Source organism: Marmota flaviventris, chromosome 13 (assembly GCF_047511675.1).
Source record: "Marmota flaviventris isolate mMarFla1 chromosome 13, mMarFla1.hap1, whole genome shotgun sequence".
Classification (NCBI taxonomy): Eukaryota; Metazoa; Chordata; class Mammalia; order Rodentia; family Sciuridae; genus Marmota; species Marmota flaviventris.
In genome coordinates this window covers 93,824,375-93,846,389 of record NC_092510.1, presented here as the reverse complement: position 1 = coordinate 93,846,389, position 22,015 = coordinate 93,824,375, and the positions used below count along the sequence as shown (strand labels likewise).

At 36.9% G+C, this 22,015-nt stretch overlaps 1 protein-coding gene across 13 annotated transcripts in view; it reads left to right on the top strand.

Moving 5' to 3' along the window:
- Dennd1a (DENN domain containing 1A) overlaps positions 1-22,015 on the top strand; it is a 504,614-nt gene that overhangs the window by 159,154 nt on the left and 323,445 nt on the right. For all 13 annotated transcript variants that reach the window (XR_011704159.1, XM_071600929.1, XM_027944539.3 and 10 more), the window contains exon 5: positions 9,136-9,255. Coding sequence is in view for 12 of the 13 variants with exons in the window: in XM_071600929.1 (XP_071457030.1) it covers positions 9,136-9,255 (120 nt within the window). In the remaining variant the exon portion in view is untranslated. The remainder of the gene's footprint in view (positions 1-9,135; positions 9,256-22,015) is intronic.

Genomic DNA, 22,015 nt, shown 5'->3' with positions numbered 1-22,015 from the left:
CTGTTTTTAAGTCCTTTGGGTATAGACCTAGGAGAGGGACACCTGGATCAAATGGTGGTTCCATTCCCAATTTTCCAAGAAATTTCCATACTGCTTTCCATATTGGATGCACCAATTTGCAGCCCCACCAGCAGTGTATTGAGTGTACCTTTTTCCCCCCGCATCCTTGCCAGCACTTGTTGTTGTTTGTCTTCATAATAGCTGCCATTCTGACTGGAGTGAGATGAAATCTTAGAGTGGTTTTGATTTACATTTCTCTAATTAATTGCTAGTGATAATGAACATTTTTTCATGTGTTTGTTGATTGATTGTATATCATCTTCTGAGAAGTGTCTCTTCAGGTCCTTGGCCCATTTATTGATTGGGTTATTTGTTTTTTTTTTTTTTTTTTGGTGTCTAGCTTTTTGAGTTTCTTTATATACCCTAGTGATTAGTGCTGTATCTGATGTGTGAGGGGTAAAGATTTGCTCCCAAGATATAGGCTCTCTATTCACTTCATAGATTGTTTCTTTTTTTTTTTTTAATATTTTTTAGTTGTAGTCAGACACAATATCTTTATTTTTGTTTATTTATTTTTATGTGGTGCTGAGGATCGATCTCAGGGTCTTGCACGTGCTAGGCAAGTGCTCTACCGCTGAGCCACAATCCCAGCCCACAGATTGTTTCTTTTGCTGAGAAGAAACTTTGTAGTTTGAGTCCATCCATTTCGTTGATTCTTGAATTTAATTCTTGTGCTATAGGAGTCTTTACTTGTCTTTTTTTTTAATGTATCTGTTATATACTAGACTGACTTTCTTTCTTTCCTTCTTTTCTCTGTTCTTTTCTTTTTTCTCCTTCCTTTCTTCCCTCCCTCCCTCCCTCCCTCCCTCCCTCCCTCCCTCCCTCCTTCCTTCCTTACTCTTTTTTTCTTTTTTTGGTACTGGGGATTGAACTCAGGAACACTCAACCTCATCCCAGACCTTATTTGATATTTTATTTAGAGACAGTGCCTCACTGTTGCTGAGGCTGGCTTTGAATCTGCGATCCTCCTGTCTCAGTCTCCCAAGCTGTTGAGATTACAGGTATGCACCACTGCCCCCAGCTTTTTTCTTTTTTTGGTATTAGGGATTGAACTCTACTCAACCACTGAGTCATCCCCATTTTTGTATTTTATTTAGAGACAGAATCTCACTGAGTTGCTTAGCTAAATTGCTGAGGCTGACTTTGAACTCTGTGATCCTACTGCCTCCGCCTCATCTCCAATTTCATCATACTTTTTCAGTTATACCATACTACCTCCATTAGGTCCACCACAGTATAAAGCAATCGAAAAACATTTTTTTTAATTTCAAAAGCAACATATGTGTTTATTGTAGAAAAGTGGAAAATTCAGATAACTTGAGAAGCCCATGTAGACAACATGATTAGCACGTTTGTGTTTGTCTTCATGGCCTTTCTTCTTCTTTCCACTTCCATACTTTTACCCTGCTCTGATTTTCAAATGAGACTCCATTCAGCTCACTTTAGTCTCATAGTTTTCCTTAAAATATCGGTGCAGCTGTGAGCCCTGTGATTATTTTGACAGCATTAGATAACAGCAAAGCCACTGGACCTTGGTGGATAGAGAGTTAGGAGTTACAATAAAGAGATCTAGATTTATTTTGGGTGCTACCACTGATTTGCGCTTGAGGCAAGTGACTTCTCTGAGGGCTTTCATGTCTTCATGGATAAAATGAGGGCATTAAATGAGTTCTTTACTCTTGTTCTGGTTTTGATGCTAATTCTAGAATTATTCATATTTACTTTGCCAGGCTAATGTAGGCAAGAGAGTAGACAGATGTGTATTCTTTTTTAGAATTTTCTGGTGGGTTTCTCATCTTATATCTGGCACTGTGACCTAATGTTGATCCCCAGACTGGAGTAAGCGTCATTCTCACCATTTGGGTCGCTGAGCAGGGAATGGTGAAAAACTTGAGGCTTAGGTAGATGAAAGGTGTGTCTCTGGAAGGAATATTGAGACTCGTGGAACAACATGTTGGAAGATACGGTGTATCTTTTTGTCCAAATTTCCACTTTGATGCACCTTAAATTTCATAATACTATCACAAACTGTATGATTTTTGCTATACTTGTCCAAATTGTTCTCCATCTGACAGTTGGATAAAATTTTTGAAATTATAAACCAGACTGTTTTTCTCTTGATTGAAACTGTTTGATGGCTTTCCATTACCTTTACCAAAGAAACAAAAAACCAAAAACTCCTAATTATTTACCATGACCTATGAGGCACTCTGCATCCTCTGTTGTTTGCTCTATGTATCAGCTTCATATAATACTGCTATTTTTTTTAAACTCCTGTGCATCTGATGAAGCTTCATTTCTTAACACCCCACATGCACTGAGAGAGAGGATGGATTGACAGTACATAGCTTAGCAGATAATTGATTAGTAAACTACAATATGTAGGGGGTAACAAAATGTTTCCATTTTACCTCTTGAATTTTATAATTGCAAAACAATGATCATTTTTGTTGGGTCTTACTATACCTGGTATGTTAATTACTTTGTATTATTTCTAATCCTCAAAAATACTCTGCAAAGTAGTTTTATTCTGATTTTACAAATGAGGTCAAAAAGGTATGATAACTTATTTATGTGAGTAGTATATCTGGGATTCTAATCTAAAGTCCAGACCTTAATGTTCATCTTCTCTCTCCTGCATCATTTGCTTCTGCTTCTGTTGAATCATTCCTAACAGGTTATAAACAAGTCCTAATGTTCTGCCTTCTTAAAAATAATATTCACCATTGACTTTTTTTTTTAAGAGAGAGTTTTTTTAATATTTATTTTTTAGTTTTCGGCAGACACAACAACATCTTTGTTTGTATGTGGTATTGAGGATTGAACCCGGGCCGCACGCATGCCAGGCGAGCGCACTACCGCTTGAGCCACATCTCCAGCCCCTCACCATTGACTCTTTATTGCTATTCAGTTACCACCTGATTCTCTACTTTTTTAAAAAAAGTATTTACTTTTTTTTTAGTTGTAGGTGGACACAATACCTTTATTTTATTTTTACGTGGTGCTGAGGATCGAACCCAGTGTCTCATGCATGCTAGACAAGCACTCTCCCTCTGAGCCACAGCCCCAGCCCTGATTCTCTACTTTGTGAAAGAGTTATCTACACATTTCAGTTTATTTCTCAGTAGTCTTCAGCCTTTCTCTTGCTTCTTTCATTCAAGTAGAGCTCTTCCTATTAAGATCATTTGAAACCTCCATATTATTCAATGCTATAGACATTTTTTTCTCTTCTCATCTTGATGCATGGATACAGATTATCTCTCTCTCTCTAGTTTGTTTTGTCTGCTGGTCCTTCTTTTTTCCTTGATGGTCTTTCTCCTCCACCTATCCTTTCAACTGGTGTTTCTATGAATGAGTCCTGGATGCTCTTCTGTTTCTTTGAGCTCTTTCCTTAAAGTGATCTCATCTTTAACATGGTGTTAAATACCATCTGTGTGTAGATGATTTCCAAATTTATAGCTCCAATCCAAACGTTTCCTCTGATTTCCTATGTAGTATGTTCAACTCTGTACTTGACATTTCTATGTAGATGTTTTACAGGCTTCTCAGACTTAACATATCTCAAATGGAACTCTTGGATCTCCCCCCAAAACTTAAGTCTTTCCTATTATTGAATGGTAATATTCTGCCTCTTTGCTTCTTAGTTTTCAGCAAGCCTTTCATTCCTACTTGCTGATTATAACTTGAAGTCTCCACCTGTCTCCATCTCTTTTCCCCCTGCATGAGAGTTAATGTTACCTGGACTACTGCAATAGGCTCCTGATTATTACCTCTGCTCTGACTTGTGCTTTCTTCCAAACTGTTCTCCATCTGACAGTTGGATAAAATTTTTGAAACTATAAACTAGACTGTTTTTCTCTTGATTGAAACTAATTGATGGCTTTCCATTACCTTTACCAAAGAAACAAAAAACCAAAAAAGTCCTAATTATTTACCATGACCTACGAGGCACTCTGCATCCTCTGGTGTTTGCTCTATGTATCAGCTTCATATAATGCTGCTTTTTTTTTTTCTTTAATTTTCTGTGCATTAGCTCTACTGGTACCATCTTAGTTCCTCGAACATGCCTGGCTCCTTCCAGCATCCAGAATCTTTGCACAGCTTTTTTATTCATCTGAAGCACTCGGGCCCTTGCTTTCTGAATGGCTGCTCCATCCCTTTTGTATTTAGTTCATTATTGTCATCCCTTAAAACCTGCTCTGACAGACCACATTCTCTTAGTCCTCTCCTCCTCTGTGTTTTCCTCTTTGATGCACCTTGAATTTCATAATACTATCACAAACTGTATGATTTTTGGTATACTTGTTTATTATTTCTCTCCAACCAAATGCTAAGCTCTCTGAAGGCATGGACCGTTTATATTGTTAACTGTTATATACTGATTCATTGGTAATAGTTTTGCCTCCCTTTTATTGTTACAGTGCCCAGTGTAGTTGTAGCTCAGTCTGAAAATGGATAACTAAACTGAAAGTATAGTAGGGTGATCCTGACCCTGATCTATTGGGTTTATTTCTGGAGATATTCCAATTTGGTTTCTGTAGCTTAACAAGAAGTATAATCCATTCGCTAAGACAACTGTGTTCTTCACATACTTCAGTTCCTTAAACTCGGGTGAAACGTCTCAAGGAGGCATTTAATTGTGTTTAGTAGAACATGGCAGATGGAAAGGACTTTGAACCAGAAGTTGGTTTGGATTTTTGTCCTAGCCCTGATTACTTCCAAAACAAATCCTAAGCCTCAGTTTTCCCACCTGTAAAATGAGAGATTTGAATGAGATGGTTTCCTAGGGTTCCTTCTACTTTGATTACTGTGAAATCCCTGATTCTTATAGAAATTGTGGGTTCCCACTGGAGAGAAACCTGGAAACTGCAACCTTTAAGGAAACAGATCCCTTCCCTAGTGATTTTGTGAATGATAGTGAGCACTCCTATAGATGACCTCAACAAGTGGAAAGAATGAATGATGAGTTCCTTGGAAATTCAGAACCCTGAAAGTTAAACTCTGACTGCCCCAACAGATTTTTATTTTATTGGAAACTATCCAAGGGAGAGATATTTTATAGTCATCTGGCTTTGAACTTTTGATACCTTGTACTTCTCATTATTATGAATTAAAAAGGTGAATCAATTGAGAATATGTTGTCTCTACTTATAAGCTGTGCCCCCTGCCCCCAAGAATATTTCATTTGAATGCAAATTTGAATTACTTGGTCCCCAGAGAACTACCCTTACTGATAATATCAACCAACATAAGAGAAATAAGGCCAAATTACTACTTCCATTTTTAAGTATTGAAAAGCTGAGTCAGGAAGATTCTATGCAAGTGTATGATTTTAATGTGTATCATACGTTTTGATTCGTTGGTAATAGTTTTGCCTCCCTTTTATTAATTATTCTTACTAAGGACTGATCTTTATGCAAATGCTAATTCCACTGATTCCCAAAACATTGTTTGGGTTGGGTGGTAGTTTCTCATGCTTATTCCAGGTGAAGAAACTGAGGCACTTACTGGTTTAAGTAACTCATTAAATTAAGGCCCAGTTACCAGTGATTGCCTTGGGTTCTGAACCAAATAAATGAGTAATGAGTTTTTCTTTGAGCCTACAGTGTAGCTAAACACATTTTCCAGCATTTTTAATGGTAGTGAAAAGATAATAGGAAATTAATGACACCAAATTCACAAGTCAAGTTGTGTTCATTCTGTGTCCTTTTCTTAGAGATCCTGCGTGTTTTCTTTTCATCAAGCCTGTCAATAACTTTCTCTTTTAGGATGCTTCTCAGTATTTATTTTAAACATTTTTCAAGTGAATTCAAACCCTGAATTAAAATAATGAACAGTCGTATTTGGTATGATTACATAGTAATATTTTGCAAAGCACGACCTTTTTTGTGACTCAGATTCATTCAGACCTGTTGCTTTAAATATTTCAATAAAACAGGTTTTCCCCTCCTCCATTGAGGCCCATGTTCCTCCCCAATCTCTTTAATTATGTGAGCTAGAATCCTGTTTCTCACACATCTTCAGTTCTCAACCTTGTTAAAATTAATCATATAATCCCCCTTTAAAACATAGTATTAAATCACCATAGTAACACAGTATCCAAGCTTTATAGATAAAACATAACAGCCATAAGAAGGTAGCATTTGGTGTCCCCTTGACAGCTCTATAACTTTTATAGAAATGTGTTCCTTCTCCTGGCTGTATAAGGTGTAGTGATGGGATTACTTACACCAGTTTTATTACTACCTTGTTTTAAAATTGCCACCTTGTTTGTGTTCACTTTCCTAATTAAATAAGGACAGCGGAACACTTTCTGAATTATTTTCCCATACTCTAACCACTCGCCAATGGATGCAGTTGTTTCCTTAAGTATAACTAGTCAGGGTCCTTGACCTTTGTACTGGGATACCTTGAAAATCCCTTTAATTTTCTTATATAACTTGCATAAGAAAATTTTGGAAAGAAAGTCTACCCCATATTTGAAAACTTAATTCATATAATATCTAGAGACTCAATAATAATTCTGCCTTGGGAAGAGGTGTGGGGAAGCATTGGTTTTTCATTGCCACTAACAATTTGTAAAGTAAATTATAGGTGATAGCATCAATTTGAATATTTTACCAATTTGAGGGTTTTTTTGTAAAATACAATGTGATATATATGAGTTGATGAGTCCCTTTGAATAATTTCAATGTCAAATTCTAAAATATTATGTTACTGTAAATTTATGCATTAAAATTTGGAATGCTTACATTAAAAAAAAAAAGGAGTCCAATGCAAGGTACCTGGTAGACTGATTTTTAAATAGTGGATTTTAAAACACTTTGCAAATGGATGTGTAAATGATGTGATTCTGCAATCTGTGTATGGGGTAAAAATGGGAGTTCATAACCCACTTGAATCAAAGTGTGAAATATGATATATCAAGAACTATGTAATGTTTTGAACAACCAACAATAAAAATTAAAAAAAAAAAAACACTTTGCAGCTTTTTAAAAAGTTTCTGGACTAATCTAATTAGTAATATGCTTTAAAATTTTTATCTTCTATTGTTTGTAAGTATTATTTGCTACTTTTTTGCTTTGCAGGAATATTTTAGCTTTTTTCTTTAACGTCTTTGCTTCAAACATTGCTTCCATTTCTTAAAAAGCATTTTTCAATGCTTAAAATTTTGGTGTTTCTTTTTAATTTTTTTTCATAAGCTCTATTATTATTATATTATTTGCATTACAATTCTTAATACACTTTTATATCACAGTTTATCATATCTCTGTATATAAGATATGTTGACACCAAATTCACATCTTCATGCATGTATTTTGTACAATGATGAGGGTCTCCTTCCACCATTCATGCAATTTCCCTTCTCCCTCCCATCCCTCTTCCTTATCTAAAGGTAATCTTTTCCCATGCTCTTCCTCCCTACCCCATTTTGAGTCACCCCCCTTATATCAGAGAAGACATTCGGTATTTGTTTTTTGGGGATTGGCTAACTTCCCTTAGCATAATCTGCTCTAATGTCATCCATTTCCCTGCAAATGCCATGATCTTATTATTTTTTAGTGCTGAGTAATATTCCATTGTGTATAAATGCCACATTTTTTTTTAATCCATTTATCCATTGAAGGGCATCTAGATTGGCTCCAGAGTTTAGCTATTGTGAATTGTGCTGCTATAAACATTGATGTGGCTGTGTACCTGAAGTATGCTGTTTTTAGGTCCTTTGGGTATAGTCCGAGAAGAGGAATAGCTGGGTTAAATGGTGATTCCATTCCCAGCTTTTCAAGGAATCTCCATACTGCTTTCCAAATTGGCTGCACCAATTTGCAGTCCAACCAGCAATGTATGAGTGTATCTTTTTCCCTGGCATCCTTGCCAGCTTGTTGTTGTTTGTCTTCATAATGGCTTCCATTCTTACTGAAGTGAGATGGTATCTTAGAGTAGTTTTGATTTTCATTTCTCTGATTGCTAGAGACAATGAGTATTTTTTCGTATATTTGGGGTTTTTTAAAATATTTGCTTTTTAGTTATAGATGGACACAATCTCTTCGAACCCAGAGCCTCACGCATGGTAGCCAATTGCTGTACCCCTGAGCCACAACCCCAGCCCCTCGTTTATTTGTTGATTGATTGTATATCCTCTTGTTTCCCAGGGTAAAAGTTTGTTCTCCCTATTCACCTCACATATTATTTCTCTTGCTGAGAAAAATCTTTTCAGTTTGAATCCATCCCATTTGTTGATTCTTAGTTTTAATTCTTGTGCTATAGGCGTCTTATTAAAAAAATTTGGTGTTTCTGACCTATAAAAAATGAAATAAGTTTCTCATAAATTCAGAAATTATAAAAGAGGCATGGATTTAGGAAAGTAACACCTAACCCTGCCCTCTTTTCTTTTTAGTTTTAATGCCAGCTCCTCTTAGTAGCTGGCATTTTCAAGTTTGAACTTGATTCAGTTCCCTACCTGTTCTGCCTTTTAGTGTCCTTTTCTATAAAATGGGAATATCACTGAAATTCCAAGGTTGTTGTGAGGGTAAATGAGATGGTATATATTAAATATCTAACTATGGCCGCATATAGAAGTCACTTAAATTCTGCTGCTGCAGTCACTGTTAGTTTCTGAACTAAAGTTGTTAGGTAAGCATTGTTAACAGTTGATAGACTGGTAGAAAGTCACTGCCTAAGGTACCAGCTGGTAAGGGGCAAAAAGCTGGATTTTAAGCCTTGCTCTGAATCAGCTGGTACCTTAGGCAGTGACTTTCCCAGCTCTTTGTTCATCTGTAAAATGAAGTAGATAGAGTTCATGTTTTGGAATTGATGGCCTGAATGCTACTGGTACAAGAGTGCTTATGATTTTGATTTTGGGTGGTCACTAGACCAAACTGCTGTCTTTTTTTTTTTTTTTTTTTTTAATTAGCTTACAGTCTATTCCCTTGAAATGTGTAAATTTTAAGTTCATTTATAAAATTTTCCAGTGAGAGAGGAAATGTTCTAGGTTCAGTGACTTGTTGTGATTAGATACTTTATCAAGAAACTTACTGCACGTTCATCTCTTCCTTTGTTCTGTCATTGCTGCAGCCTCACAGTTAGCCAAGTTGGCCAGAACTTCACATTTGTGCTCACTGACATTGACAGCAAACAGAGATTTGGATTCTGCCGCTTATCTTCAGGAGCCAAGAGCTGCTTCTGTATCTTAAGGTAAGAGAGAAAGGCTGCTTCTATATCTTAAGGTAATAGAGAAATGCTTTGACCATTGGTATTTCTGCAAAACAATGTCAGCTTTTGCGTTGTTCTTCTGTAATTAAGTTTTCCAGCTGTTCTTTTTATTTTCCTATCTGTTTCCTACAAGTCACTGCACTTTGGGAGAAGGACTTTGCAGTGTTTTTTGCACTTGGAGTTTTGCAGATAATTGCATTTATTTATTTGTATCACATCCCTTGGGTGGGAAGGGCCCATTGCTCCTGTGTAGCATGTGGAAGCTGGAGAGTCCGACTGACTTCAGTTTCTCCTGCTGTTATCTGGAGCTGTCAGAAATTAGCCTGTTAGGCTTTCCTGTGGACATTTTGTGTATGTAAGATTATTAATAAAGTATGCGTCTGCAGCTTGGGACGTCTTGCAGATATGGGTTGTGTCCTCCTCTAAGCAACACCCTTGCCCCCTTTGGGTCAACGAATGAATAACGTTTCCCAACTTGGCTACCTCTGTAGTGGTTTTTAAAAAGTACAGATTCCTGTGAGAAGGCTTCTTTAGGACTTCCGAAATTCCCTTCACACACCAGAGCTACACTTGCTTAATGTTCTGTTTCCTCCTGCCAAGGGGTTAGCATGTTCTGGGGTTAGAGGATGTGTGGAAATTTGATTTTTGAGCTGTTGGCTCTGTGGGCTCCTGCTGGGCGCCTCCTGAGGGGGAGGTAAAGGCATCCCACACACTCTCTTCTCCATCTGCCCTGGTTTAGTAGGTGTCAGAGGGGCCTGCCTCCTGTCTCTCTCTGCTCATGTGGAGCAGCCCAGGCTAGGCAGCAGGGAGGCGCCCATGACAAAATCCGGGCCCCAGACTTGGCCTTGGCCCTGGGCCTGGGGATAAAAGGCCAGACCTCTATGGATTCCAGAAAGGGTAGTTCTTTGCTGTACTAGTCTCTGCACTTCCTTCATCTTCTCACCAAGAAAAGAACATCCCCCTTTCCTGTCCTCCAGACTCATACAACCACATGCCTTAGGACAAGAGGGGCTATCTTTTGAAGCTCCTTTGCTCACTGTCAATCTGGATTGCTGTGTGTTAGCATTTCTCTGTACCAATCTTATTATCATTCTTTATCAGTGAGGTCAACTCTTTTCTGCACCAAGCATAGCATTCATAATCTGGGCACTGGAGACAAAGTGCTGGAAAGCCATCAGGAAGTAGGCAGAACCTGTGTGCAGCTGTTCTCAAGTCTGCCTTTGTCTTTGTAGCTCAGGCCCAGTGCTACCTGCCCAAAGGACTCAACTTGGGTGTCGATGATCATATACTTTGCAATTTGACAATAATGGTGATTTTTTTTTTTTCTTTTTAAAGAATTTTTCTCTTCCATTTTTGTCTGTTGTTTTCCAGCCTTGGCCAGGACACTCCTTTTATATGGTTCATATGAGGGAGATGAGGGCTTAACCTAATTTCTTGAAGTTTTGCAAAAGTGTTTTTCCCTCATAATATTTTGAGCTACAACGTTTGTTTCTTTCTAAATTGGAGTGTGTGTGTGTGTGTGTGTGTGTGCGCGCGCGCGTGCGTGCGTGCGTGATCACATTGACTCGGTGAATGTCTGAAGTGAAAAACTGTTCAAAAATTTAAATTTAATAGACTGAGAGTATAGCTCAATGGTAGTGTGTGCTGAGCACACATAAGGCCCTGTGTTCCATTCTCAGTACTACTAATAAACAAGCAAACAAATAAATAAAAAATAAAAATAAATTTAAAATTGCCCACATCTGATTCGGGAGTTTGATTTTATGTGCCTATATTTTGGGTTGTAGAGTTGGTGTTTGTGAGAGGCCAGTTGAGCAGCCTTCATGCTATCATCATTTAGAATGAAAAATAGTAGCAATTGGTCCTGTTATACTCAGTTGGAACTATGGAGAAAAATTTGGTGGCTTAATTCATTTATTTGTTTGTCAACCCTTAACTGAATGCCTACTATTAGCTAGTTCCTGCCCTTGAGGAGTTCCCAGACTAGCAGGGGGATGGATGATGGCACAACAGCGTGCTATGTATAATATGTAGGATGATATCAAGACATAGTGCCTTTTTATTGTTGACTTTATAGTGCCAAAAAATAGTGATTGGCACTAGAAATAAAACATGAGTTTTGGAACATGCACTTTGTGTGTATTTAACATCATGGGGAAAAATTTTTCGTTTATTTAGCCATAGCCTGAGCCAAACACTTTCCCTGTTTGGTTTGGGAACATAGTTAAGTTCAGCTGTTGGTGGCTTGTCCAGTGGGGGAAGTACCGAGATCTGCCCAGAGACTGAGGGCACAGTTTGGGACTGGTGAGATTATTAGCTTTGTCTTTTGTTGTTTGGTCTCCCTGATTTCTTCAGATACTTTTTATTTTCTTAACCTGTGCCTCGAGAGCCAGTCACACTTCACAATGTTCCCAGTGGCACAGCTCATGTCTGTGCATAAGCCACCTCTAGTTTGCTTTCCATTCTCTTCACGAGGGATGTAGCTCCCCGTAGTGGCGTGTATGCAGAATCTGCCTCTGGTTCCCCAAATTTAGCTTCTTGGACTTACTTATTCCCTGCCTGTTCTCCCAGGCTTATGTCTTCGTGTCCCCTATGAATCACTATATCTTCTCTGCCTTCACAGGTCTGCCCGTTCTCTGAGAGCAGTCTTCCCCAGTTAGAGACCATGGAATTCTCTCCTCTGGGCACACCCTACATGCTTTATGACCTCAGTTACACACTCATGCTGTCATCTTCCTGTGTCTTTTGTGTCTATTGGATAATCAGCTCTTTCTGGTAAAGACCATGTCTTAGTTCTGTATTTCTAGCACTTAGAGTAGTGTTTAACCAAGTGACTGTGTGCCTGATATTCAGAGAAAGGGAGATGCACAGAGAATGGAAGGACAGGGTGCTAAAGTCTCTGAATGAAAATATGGGCCTCAAGGGATATTTATTTCAAAGAGGAGAAATGAAATTTAGTTATTGGCAGAAGCATGGTTCATACCACCAAACTCATTTTATACTAGTTAGAAGAAGTGCACCTTTGAATTTTGCAGGGAGGTCCAGTGTTGAGTGGCAGACATCATGTCCATAAAGCATTAGGTTATTTGTAATATAATTTTGGGGGGAGGTACCGGGGATTGAACTCAGGAGTACTCGACCACTGAGCCACATTCGCAGCCCTATTTTGTATTTTACTTAGAGACAGGGTCTCACTGAGTTGCTTAGCACCTTGCTGCTGCTGAAGCTGACTTTGAACTTGAGATTGTTCTGTCTCAGCCTCCTGAGTCACTGGGATTACAGGCTTGTGCCACTGTGCCTTGCTTATATTATAAAATTTAAACTTAATTTCACAGTGAAAGGTTCTTTGACAAATTTTATACATGTAACTTATTTATTAGGTTTATTTTTATTTTCTGTCTCTCCCCACCAGAGTGTAAACTTTATAAAGGTTGAGAATTTTTATCTTTTTTTTTTTTCCACAAATGTATCAAAGGTTATCAAAGAATATCTGGCCCATGGTAGGCACTGGATGAAGGAGTAAATCCCATTTATTTAAAACAAAAAACCTTGAAAGCAATGTAGTTGTATTAGAGTATAAACAAGTTGCATTAATACAAATACCAATAAAAGCCAAATGCATTTGGCTATGGTTTTTTTGGGATTGGCTAACTTCACTTAGCATTATCTTCTCTAACTCCATTCATTTACCTGAAAATACCATGATTTTATTCTCTTTTATTGCTGAGTAATATTCCATTGTGTGTATATATGCCACATTTAAAAAAAAAATCCATCTACTTAAGGGCATCTAGATTAGTTCCACAGTTTAGCTATTGTGAATTGAGCTGCTATAAACATTGATGTGGCTGTGTCCCTGTAGTATGCTGTTCTTAAGTCCTTTGAGTATAGAATAGGAGAGGGATAGCTGGGTCAAATGGTAGTTCCATTCCCAATTTTCCAAGGAATCTCCATACTGCACCATTTTGCAGGGGATTGAACTCAGGGTACTCAACCAATTTGCAGTCTACCAGCACTGTATGAGTGTACCTTTCCCCCCACATCCTTGCCAACACTTATTGTTGTTTTTATTCATAATAGCTGCCATTTTGACTGGAATGAGATGAGATCTTAGAGTAGTTTTGATTTGCATTTCTTTAATTGCTAGTGATGATGAACTTTTTTTTTCATATTTTCTCTGATATAACGAGGCTGATTCATAGTGGGGTAGGGAGGGGGAGCATGGGAGGAATAGACAAAACTCTAGATAGGGCAGAGGAGTGGGAGGGAAGGGTGGGGCATGGGGTTAGAAATGATGGTGGAATGTGATGAACATCATTATCCAAAGTACATGTATGAAGACACGAATTGGTGTGACCAGAGATATGAAAAATTTGTGCTCTATATGTGTAATAAGAATTGTAATGCATTCCACTGTCATATATAAATAAAAAATTAATTACAAAAAAATGAGAAAAAAAAAGAGTCAAATGCATTATTTTCTGCCATGGTTGACTAGTTCCTGCCATTAAAGGATTTTTACTTCTCCTTGAGATTCACCATAATATTATTAATGAGTTGCTAGATGATAGTTAATACTAAATTAAAAACACCAACTAGGACAATAGTAGGTATGGGTAAGTTACTTGTTCTTCATGATAAGCCTAGGAAAGTGAGAGCATGTTAACATTTTCAGATGTTAGACACATTTAGCTCAGAAGTCTTTCAGTTAATAAAACAAAATGATTTACAATTGGAATTTTTTTCATGGCTTCCAATTTGCTCAAATGGCACATACTTCATCAAGGCCAAATCTGATATCTGAGATATCTAGCTATCTGCTATTTCTAGCCAGTTTCTGGTTTGGGGTCAATAGAAGGAGCATAAGAGTTCAAAGTCATAAAGTTGTTGTTTGGGAGTTATGAAACATGTGTCATACAATAATCAGATTTCTTTATAAAGAAACATTATATATAGTTGTATTCTACAATTTTCTCCATTATCCATATGGATCTTATTTAAGCTCTTGGGAAAACCTGAGTTTTCAACCAAATGAAGCTGTTTGGAACCTATTATGTATTTTGGAAAAAAAAGTGTTTTCACTAAGGTGTTACCTAAATTTTTTTAGTTTAACTTTTAAAATTTTTGTTCAATTCAGAAGTATCTGAGTACCTAATACATACCTGGAATAGGCAGTACTTGGTCTTTGACCTTTATTTATTTTAAGTCCCATTAAATAGACACAAAGATTTATTCCCCATTTCCCACTGGAAGACCTTTTGGATACCCATGGTCATCCAAGGTTTGATGACTGAACTCGATATTACAAAATGAAAACAATAAATACTTTTTGTCATTTATGAACAATAGTAAGGACTTTCTGTCATTTACAAATCTACAATCAAATATACCTCCAGGTATACTATTCTCAGATATGGTTTTTTGATGTCCAACTACCATTTTACTTTTGCTATCCTTACTGTGTTGGGAGGTACTCAATATTTGGGAAGAGAATATGTAAATAAGTAATTAAAATATAGTGTGATATGTGTTATTAAAAAATATATGAATGGGCTGGGGTTGTGGCTTAGTGGCAGAGCGCTTGCCTCACATATATGAGGCACTGAGTTTGATCCTCAGCACCACATTTTAAAAAAATGAATAAACAAAATAAAGATATTGTGTCCATGTACAACTAAAAAATATTTTAAGAAAATATATGAGCACATGTATGGTTCTTTGGGGTCACAGATTAGGCAGTGTGCATCTCTAGTTGGCAAATCAAATCGGGATATATTGCCGATGGGATCCAGTTAAACTGGCTCAAACAGAATGAATGAACAATTGCCTGGAGGTGCATGGGAGAAACACTCTATTTAATGAGAGGTGGTATGCAAAGTCCCTGAGGAATGAAAGGGTGAAGCAAAAGATGGTACCACAGAAGTCTTTGGTCATATTGTGAGAGTGCTGGTGTGGGCATGCCTAAATTTTAGATTTATCTCATAGCAAATTGGAATTCCATTGAATGGTTTGGGACAGGTGCTTGGGTATTCCTGGTTATTGTTTTTCTGGTTATTATTGATTGTTGCACAACAGTTTGAGAGTAGCATCTGATTTACATAGGAGTTTTCAAACTTCAACTTCAGTTTCTGTTTGTCTTTTAAAAAACAGTTTCTTGGGCCCCTGTTGAAGAGTGATTGTCCTTCTTTCCATGCTAGCTGGCATATAAACATCTCTTTAAACTGAATGTTTTCAATGAGAATCTTCTTACTCCAGTGCTCTTTCTGGCCTAGTGGCAGGAACAAACATTGCATCCTTTTTCAGCTGTGTTGAGCTCATTTTTACTCTAAACATAGAAAAGCACAGTTTTCACACACAGAAAAAGAAGCTAGAAGTAATAAAGAGTCTGGGTTTAAGAATTCCAGCTTCCTTCTCTAACTGTTCCAGTGTTTTTAAACCAAAACATACAGTTCAGAGAAAAATCAAAGGGTTCCGTCTCCTCAGGCAGGTGCGGAGGCAGAAGCCCTTTTAGATTGTGTGTGAGCTGCTTTAGTTTAAAATAAGTGTTTAGGGGTGGGGGAGGGAGTTGGAGAGGAAGGCTGTGGGGACAGCTCCCAGATTTTCACCTTGAAAGCAGGTGTTGTTGAAATATTCCAGAAACAGATGGAATCTCCTGTTCTTGTTTTAAGCTATTTATGGTTGTCTCGCCCGAGGGTACCCTGCTATACAAAAATGCACAGCCTGATGTTTGAGGGCAGCTTGGGCATCAAAGCTGGGGCCCCTCTGGGAGAAATCAGCCTTTCTTCCTATTGCCTGAAATGCCATTCTTGAAACATGGATTTCTCAGTCTATTTAACAGAGGACTTCCCTCTGCCTTTCGAGGGTTTCTATCTCTCTGAAGCTGTTTTGGTTTCTTTTTAATTCTTTTCCTTAAAAGTAAGATGGGTATTATGTTGTTGTTCCTTTCTGGATGATCAGTTAGGAGGAGGTCTACTGTTATGGCAGACTTACAGTTTCACCCGTGTGGGTCCTGGGACATGGCGGCTGTCAGAAGCCAAACCGTGAAGTGGCTTTGGGTGGCCCTTGTTTACTAGGCCAGGATATTTTCTGAGCCCCCGAGGAGCTCAGAAAGTACTGTATTATGTGTATGGGGTGCTCCTCAGAACATTGCTTTCTGGAAGGTTGTAACTTTTTTTCTTAATTAAAAAAATGAAATGGTTGAAGAACATTGTATGTTTTATTGCCATACAGATGCCTTCATACTTAGAAACATAATCCTCTGGGGAGTCACGACTTAACAACAGTAACAAGCTGTACAGTTTAAAGAAAATCACCTTTGAAAAGAAGAAAGGGAAATAAAACTGGCCCTGTTCTCCCAGTGGCCTGCTGTGGGAGGTAGTTTTGAGGACTGGGAAGCTGGACAGTCAGAAGGGCAGGTGCGTCTTTCGAAGGAACAGCACTGGATTGACACCAACAGCCAGCCTCAGGCCATCTGCTGTGGGAGGAAGCTCTTTTTCTCCTTCTGGTCCATGTCAGAGGAAACCATGTTGGCTCAGCCTTCCCTCAAGCAATCTGAGCTTGGGATAGTGAGGTATTTGAAACTCCTAAATTTGGCTAGCAGAAATTTTTCATTTTTTGAGATTGAATGAGTTACAGATAAATGAAAGACATGGCATTTCCTTGCTTTGTTTTGAAAGCAGAGTACTTCCTTTTCTTAATGCTCATAAAGCTAAGTGCAGAGAAGCAAGTGAAACCCCCTAGGAACTTCATGAGTGCAGTCTGTTTTGTTTTTATTTTCCTTCCCCAAATGGCTCATCTTGCTGTCTCTTGTGACCACTGCTGATGACTAATGTTGTGGCATTTTGAAGATAGATAGACTGAGTCTGGACAACTCATTAGAGAGGGTGTGGTAGAGAGTGTGTGTGTGGGGGGTGGGGGGGATAACATGTATCAGGATTTATTTAATATTCCGGGTGGTTTACAGAATTCTCTTGTATTCATGTAGCAATTCATGAAATGACCTCCGTTAGAGAGATACCAGGGTTGAGACAGAGAAGGACACAGATCTATAAGGAAATCTATAAGGAGAAAGTGAAGGAATCTGTTTTGGAATCTGAAGTCCAACCAAAGCCTATATGTTATTTTCTTGCCACCAAAGCAACCATTATGAGTTTCATATGGTTGTTCTATCAGTCTGTTGTCTGTCTAGTTATAATAGCCATGATGGGTAGTTTGCCTTTACAGGAGTAACTCAGAGGTGACTTTTTAGAAGTAATTACTATAGTTTATCCTCATTTTATAAATAATAAAAATGAGACAAGAAGACTTTGTCCCAAGTTCTTTAGCCGGCTTATGTCAGTCTCCTGATCCCTAATCCAGAGTTTTATCCAAACTATGGCAAGAGTCTTCCAGCTCAGGAGAATAAGACCAAGGTCACCTGAAACTAATGTTTTTTAAGACTCTGTAGCCTTTGAACAACTAATAATAAAAATTAAAAAAAAAAAAAGACTCTGTAGCCCTCATTTAACATCAAGGAGTTCTGTTCCCTTTTGTCTAGCATCATTGAAATCTATGTGAACAATCCAACCATGTGATTATAGAGTAAAGAAAATCATCCATTCTGTTTAAATCTGATACAGCGTGTATTTGAATAGAAAACCAGTAAAATTGAACCTGCCTTTTGGGACAAAGTGTCTAAGGGTTCCACATGAGGGACCTTTTTTGGGAGACAGAAAAACATTCTGCAGGTGAGGTTATTTGGTGTTTTTTGGTCAAGTTTGAGTGTCAACAAGGTTTCTTGGATTTCTCTGCAAATCAACTTTGTTTCAACAGCTATAATAAGTATTAGGCATCTATCTCAGCCTTGTCTTTTTCATTGGGTAGAAGGTAGAAAAGAAAATGACTCAGAGTATGCCTTCCTTAGTTTCCTTTTTTTTTTTTAAGCCTAAAATTGCCCTTTGCATCTGAGCTACAGACTTATTTAAGAGCAAGATTGGTTTGTGAATACATAAGGAGTCTGAATGTGTTTGTCTGGTCCTTTCAGTGTTCAGTTTGAGAAGTATGAACCCCATCATCTCTCCCTCCTAGAAGACTGAAGTAATGGCATAAATCTCTACAGAAGAATAATTATGCTATTTGAAGTTTGAAGATCCTGGAATTCTAACTATCAATTATGAGTGTATTTTTGTGATGTTATTTTTTGAGATTATGAAGATATACATGCTTGTTAAAGGATATTAGAAAAACTAAAGAAAAGTAAGAAATCTATCATCCCACCACTAATAATGATGAGGGTGTACCGTTCATCAAGTTGGGATTATGTTGTAGGTGTAATTTTGTTAACGAGCCTTTTCAGTTATTAAATTGTAAGCATCTTTACATATTATGAGACAGTCTTTCCTGAGAATGTTTTTGACTGTGTAATTTATTTGTATGAGGTTGACTTATAAGGGAAGAAGCTCTTAGTGATCTGAAAAAAATTTCTAGCTGAGATTTATATTCTTTATGAAAATGCAGTTGTTATAGAACATTCAGTTAATTATCTTGGTATTTTTGTTTCATGAAAAAATACTCAATTATTTTTTTTTTAAATCTTAACTGAGCTACTACCTGATTCTTTACAATGAAGGATATTTATTAGTGTTAGAAAAAATGAACCCAAAAGTATGGAAACAATATCAAACTCTTTGTTGAGTCAAGTGGGAAGTAATATGTTTATTTTTCCTTTCTGTATTTCCCTTTGTATATTTACATCTTTAAGTAATTATTTTGAGTAGCACGAATTGTATTCTAAAATGCAAAAAATGATGTAACATAAAATTAGATAGCATTATAATTTTGATTTTGAAATATATTACATTATGAGTAGAAAAAAATTATCTAGAAACTTTGACAAAACTTATGGAATTTTTAAATATTGTAAAGAAAATTAAGTCCCTCTGTTGTAGCATTCAATGGAAATTGAATAGGGGTGTGTGTGTGTTTTAATTTCTTGTTCATAGGACTTGAAACTAGCAATAGTTTCAGGAAAAACTAAGGGTAATTATTACCCTTCAACTCAGTTCACCAGTGTTAGACTCCCACATGGGGGTATCTAATCCCTTATCTATAATACAAAGCAAAATTTATTACAAAATTTATTCAAGGAGGCATCATTTATGTTTTCTAACCCATTCTGTTTCAAATGCCTTTGAAGTAAAGTAGGTGGAGCTTTGTATGTGGGGTCAGTTGTCCTACTGTTCATTTATTTATTCTGGTATTTTAACTAGCTCTTTATGTGTACTAATGAGCCCCAAATGCAGCAAAAATGTTTTTCTGTAAACTTGATGTTTTCTAAAATATTTATTTTTAAAATGTAGTAGAGAAAGAAGTTGGGTGAAATTCAGTGTCCTGTACTTTGTTGTCTGCGCTCCTACCATGGCTGGTTTCCTCCCTTCCTCCCTTTCTCCCTCCACTTCTCCCTCCCTCCCTCCCTCCCTCCCTCCCTCCCTCCCTTCCTTCCTTCCTTCCTTCCTTCCTTCCTTCCTTCCTTCCTTCTTTAAAAATTTCTTTTCTCATAGGAAAATGGGAAGTCATCAGGATGTATAAAACAAAAAGGTACTATAAATATAAAACTCTAAGCCAAAAAAAGAGTTGAAAGTTTGTATGTTTGCTAGTGTAATGTTTCCTATTGAACTAGGATTTTTACTGTTATTCCTGCAGAGTTTGCCATTTTGGACACCAGTTTTGGAGAAATATTAGTTTAAAATCTTTCAATAGTTATAATTCTGGGTCATTTTATTTGAGTAGAGAATTTAACTTCAGAGAGTCCCCTGTACTTATTTACTTATTTATCATGTGTCGTTTATCTCAGTTACTTCAGTGGTAAACTGAGAATGATAATAATTCAGAATATTATTGTAAAGATCAAACAAAGCAAGTGCTTGATAAGTTTTTTAAAAAACATATATTATACCTACTATGCATATGTTTAATTATAACCCTGTGCCTTTCTTTTGTAAATTGCAATATATAACTTGCTAACTGAAAAGGGCATTGAATTTAAATAGATAAACACATATGTATATATACGTATAAGAAAACATGAATAACTATACAGCAAATACCCATGTGATTATCATCTAAGTTTAGAAATTGCAAGCATCCTAATGTTAAGTTTTCACCTATATATTCATCCCTAAATAAAATAGCATAGCTTCAGTTTTGAACAGTTGTAAGGGTTGCATTATGCAAATTGGAGTTGTTATTTTCAGTCGTATTTCTTTTGCTTAACTCTTGAGATACAGCAATGCTGTTGCTTATAGTTGCAATTTATTCTTTGCTATATAGTGTTTTATATTATATTATCATACCACTATTTGTTTATGCATTTAATTGTAGGTAGCCATTTGGACTGTTTCCATTTCCTGGTGCAAATAGGTTAGAGTGATTTCTAGTGTACATACCTAAGACTTGAATAACTACAGCATAGGAAATGTTATCTTCAGTTTTATTGTGATAATGCCAAATTATTTTCTAAAGTGGGTATACCACTTGCTCCTTTTTTTTTTTTTTTAAAAGACAATATGCCAGCATACAATTCTTTCTTAAAGCCCATAAGATCTAGGTATAGTTACCCTTCTTTTCTTCCCCAAAGATTAATTTGGTTTTATTGTTTTCAGAAGTGTTGCTAGAGGAAGAATCAGTCCCTGAAGTTGTAGAAGAAAAGTTGATAACACTTGAAAGGTCAAATAAATGAGTTACAAGGTGGCATGACATAAAAGTACAGTCTTCATTCAGAGTGGGGCTTGCATTCCAGTCTTCCTGATTTGACACTGTGCTTTTGGGTTCCCCATTTACTCTTACGCAGCTTTGATTTCCTTATTTTTTATTTTTATTTTTTTAGGATTAGAGATAATATAGATCTTGGCAAGGTAGTCATCGACACCTCACAATATTACTCATAGAAGAGTAGGCCAATTGTATACATGCCATTGCCATAGGTGAGATTTGTGTGGGTCTGTGTAATTAGTGTACATGAGCTTTGCTCATATGAACTTGAAGATGACACTTGGTAGCAATAAGGTGGGCACTTACACCATGCTGTTCAGGGTACAAAATGGTCCAACATTCCTGGGAAACAGTTGGCAATATATATTTAAGACCTCAAAGTTATTTCCACTTTTGGGAATGTATTTTTCAGGAAAACTCAAATATATATGTGTATGTTGTGTGTGTATATAGGTGTGTGTGTATGTATGGAGAGAGGGGTGGTATGTACAAGGATATTGGCATAGTTTATAGAATAAAAAGTCAGAAACAATTAAAAGGCTTAGAAATAGGAGAATAGTTCAATTTAATTAGATACCATGCAGTCACTAAAATTGTTTTTAGTGATAAAAAAAAGCAAGGGACAAATTTTTCTATATGATATGATCTCTATTTTAGAATAAATACATGATGGTGGTGAATGGACTTAGGTAATTGGACACCAAAGTATTAACAATTAACAGTTGGATAATAAGATTGTGGGTATTTTGTATTTTTTTCTTTGTATCTCTTTAATAAAGTATTTTTTAATTTTTATTCTGTCAATCTCAATTGAAATATTTTACCATAGTTTGCATATTTTTAATTTTTTTTTGTAGATATAGATGGACAGAATACCTTTATTTTATTTGTTTATTTTTATATGGTGCTAAGGATCGAACCCAGTGCCTCACACATGCTAGGCAAGTGCACTGCCACTGAGCTACAGCCCCAGCCCTGCATTTATTTTAATTTG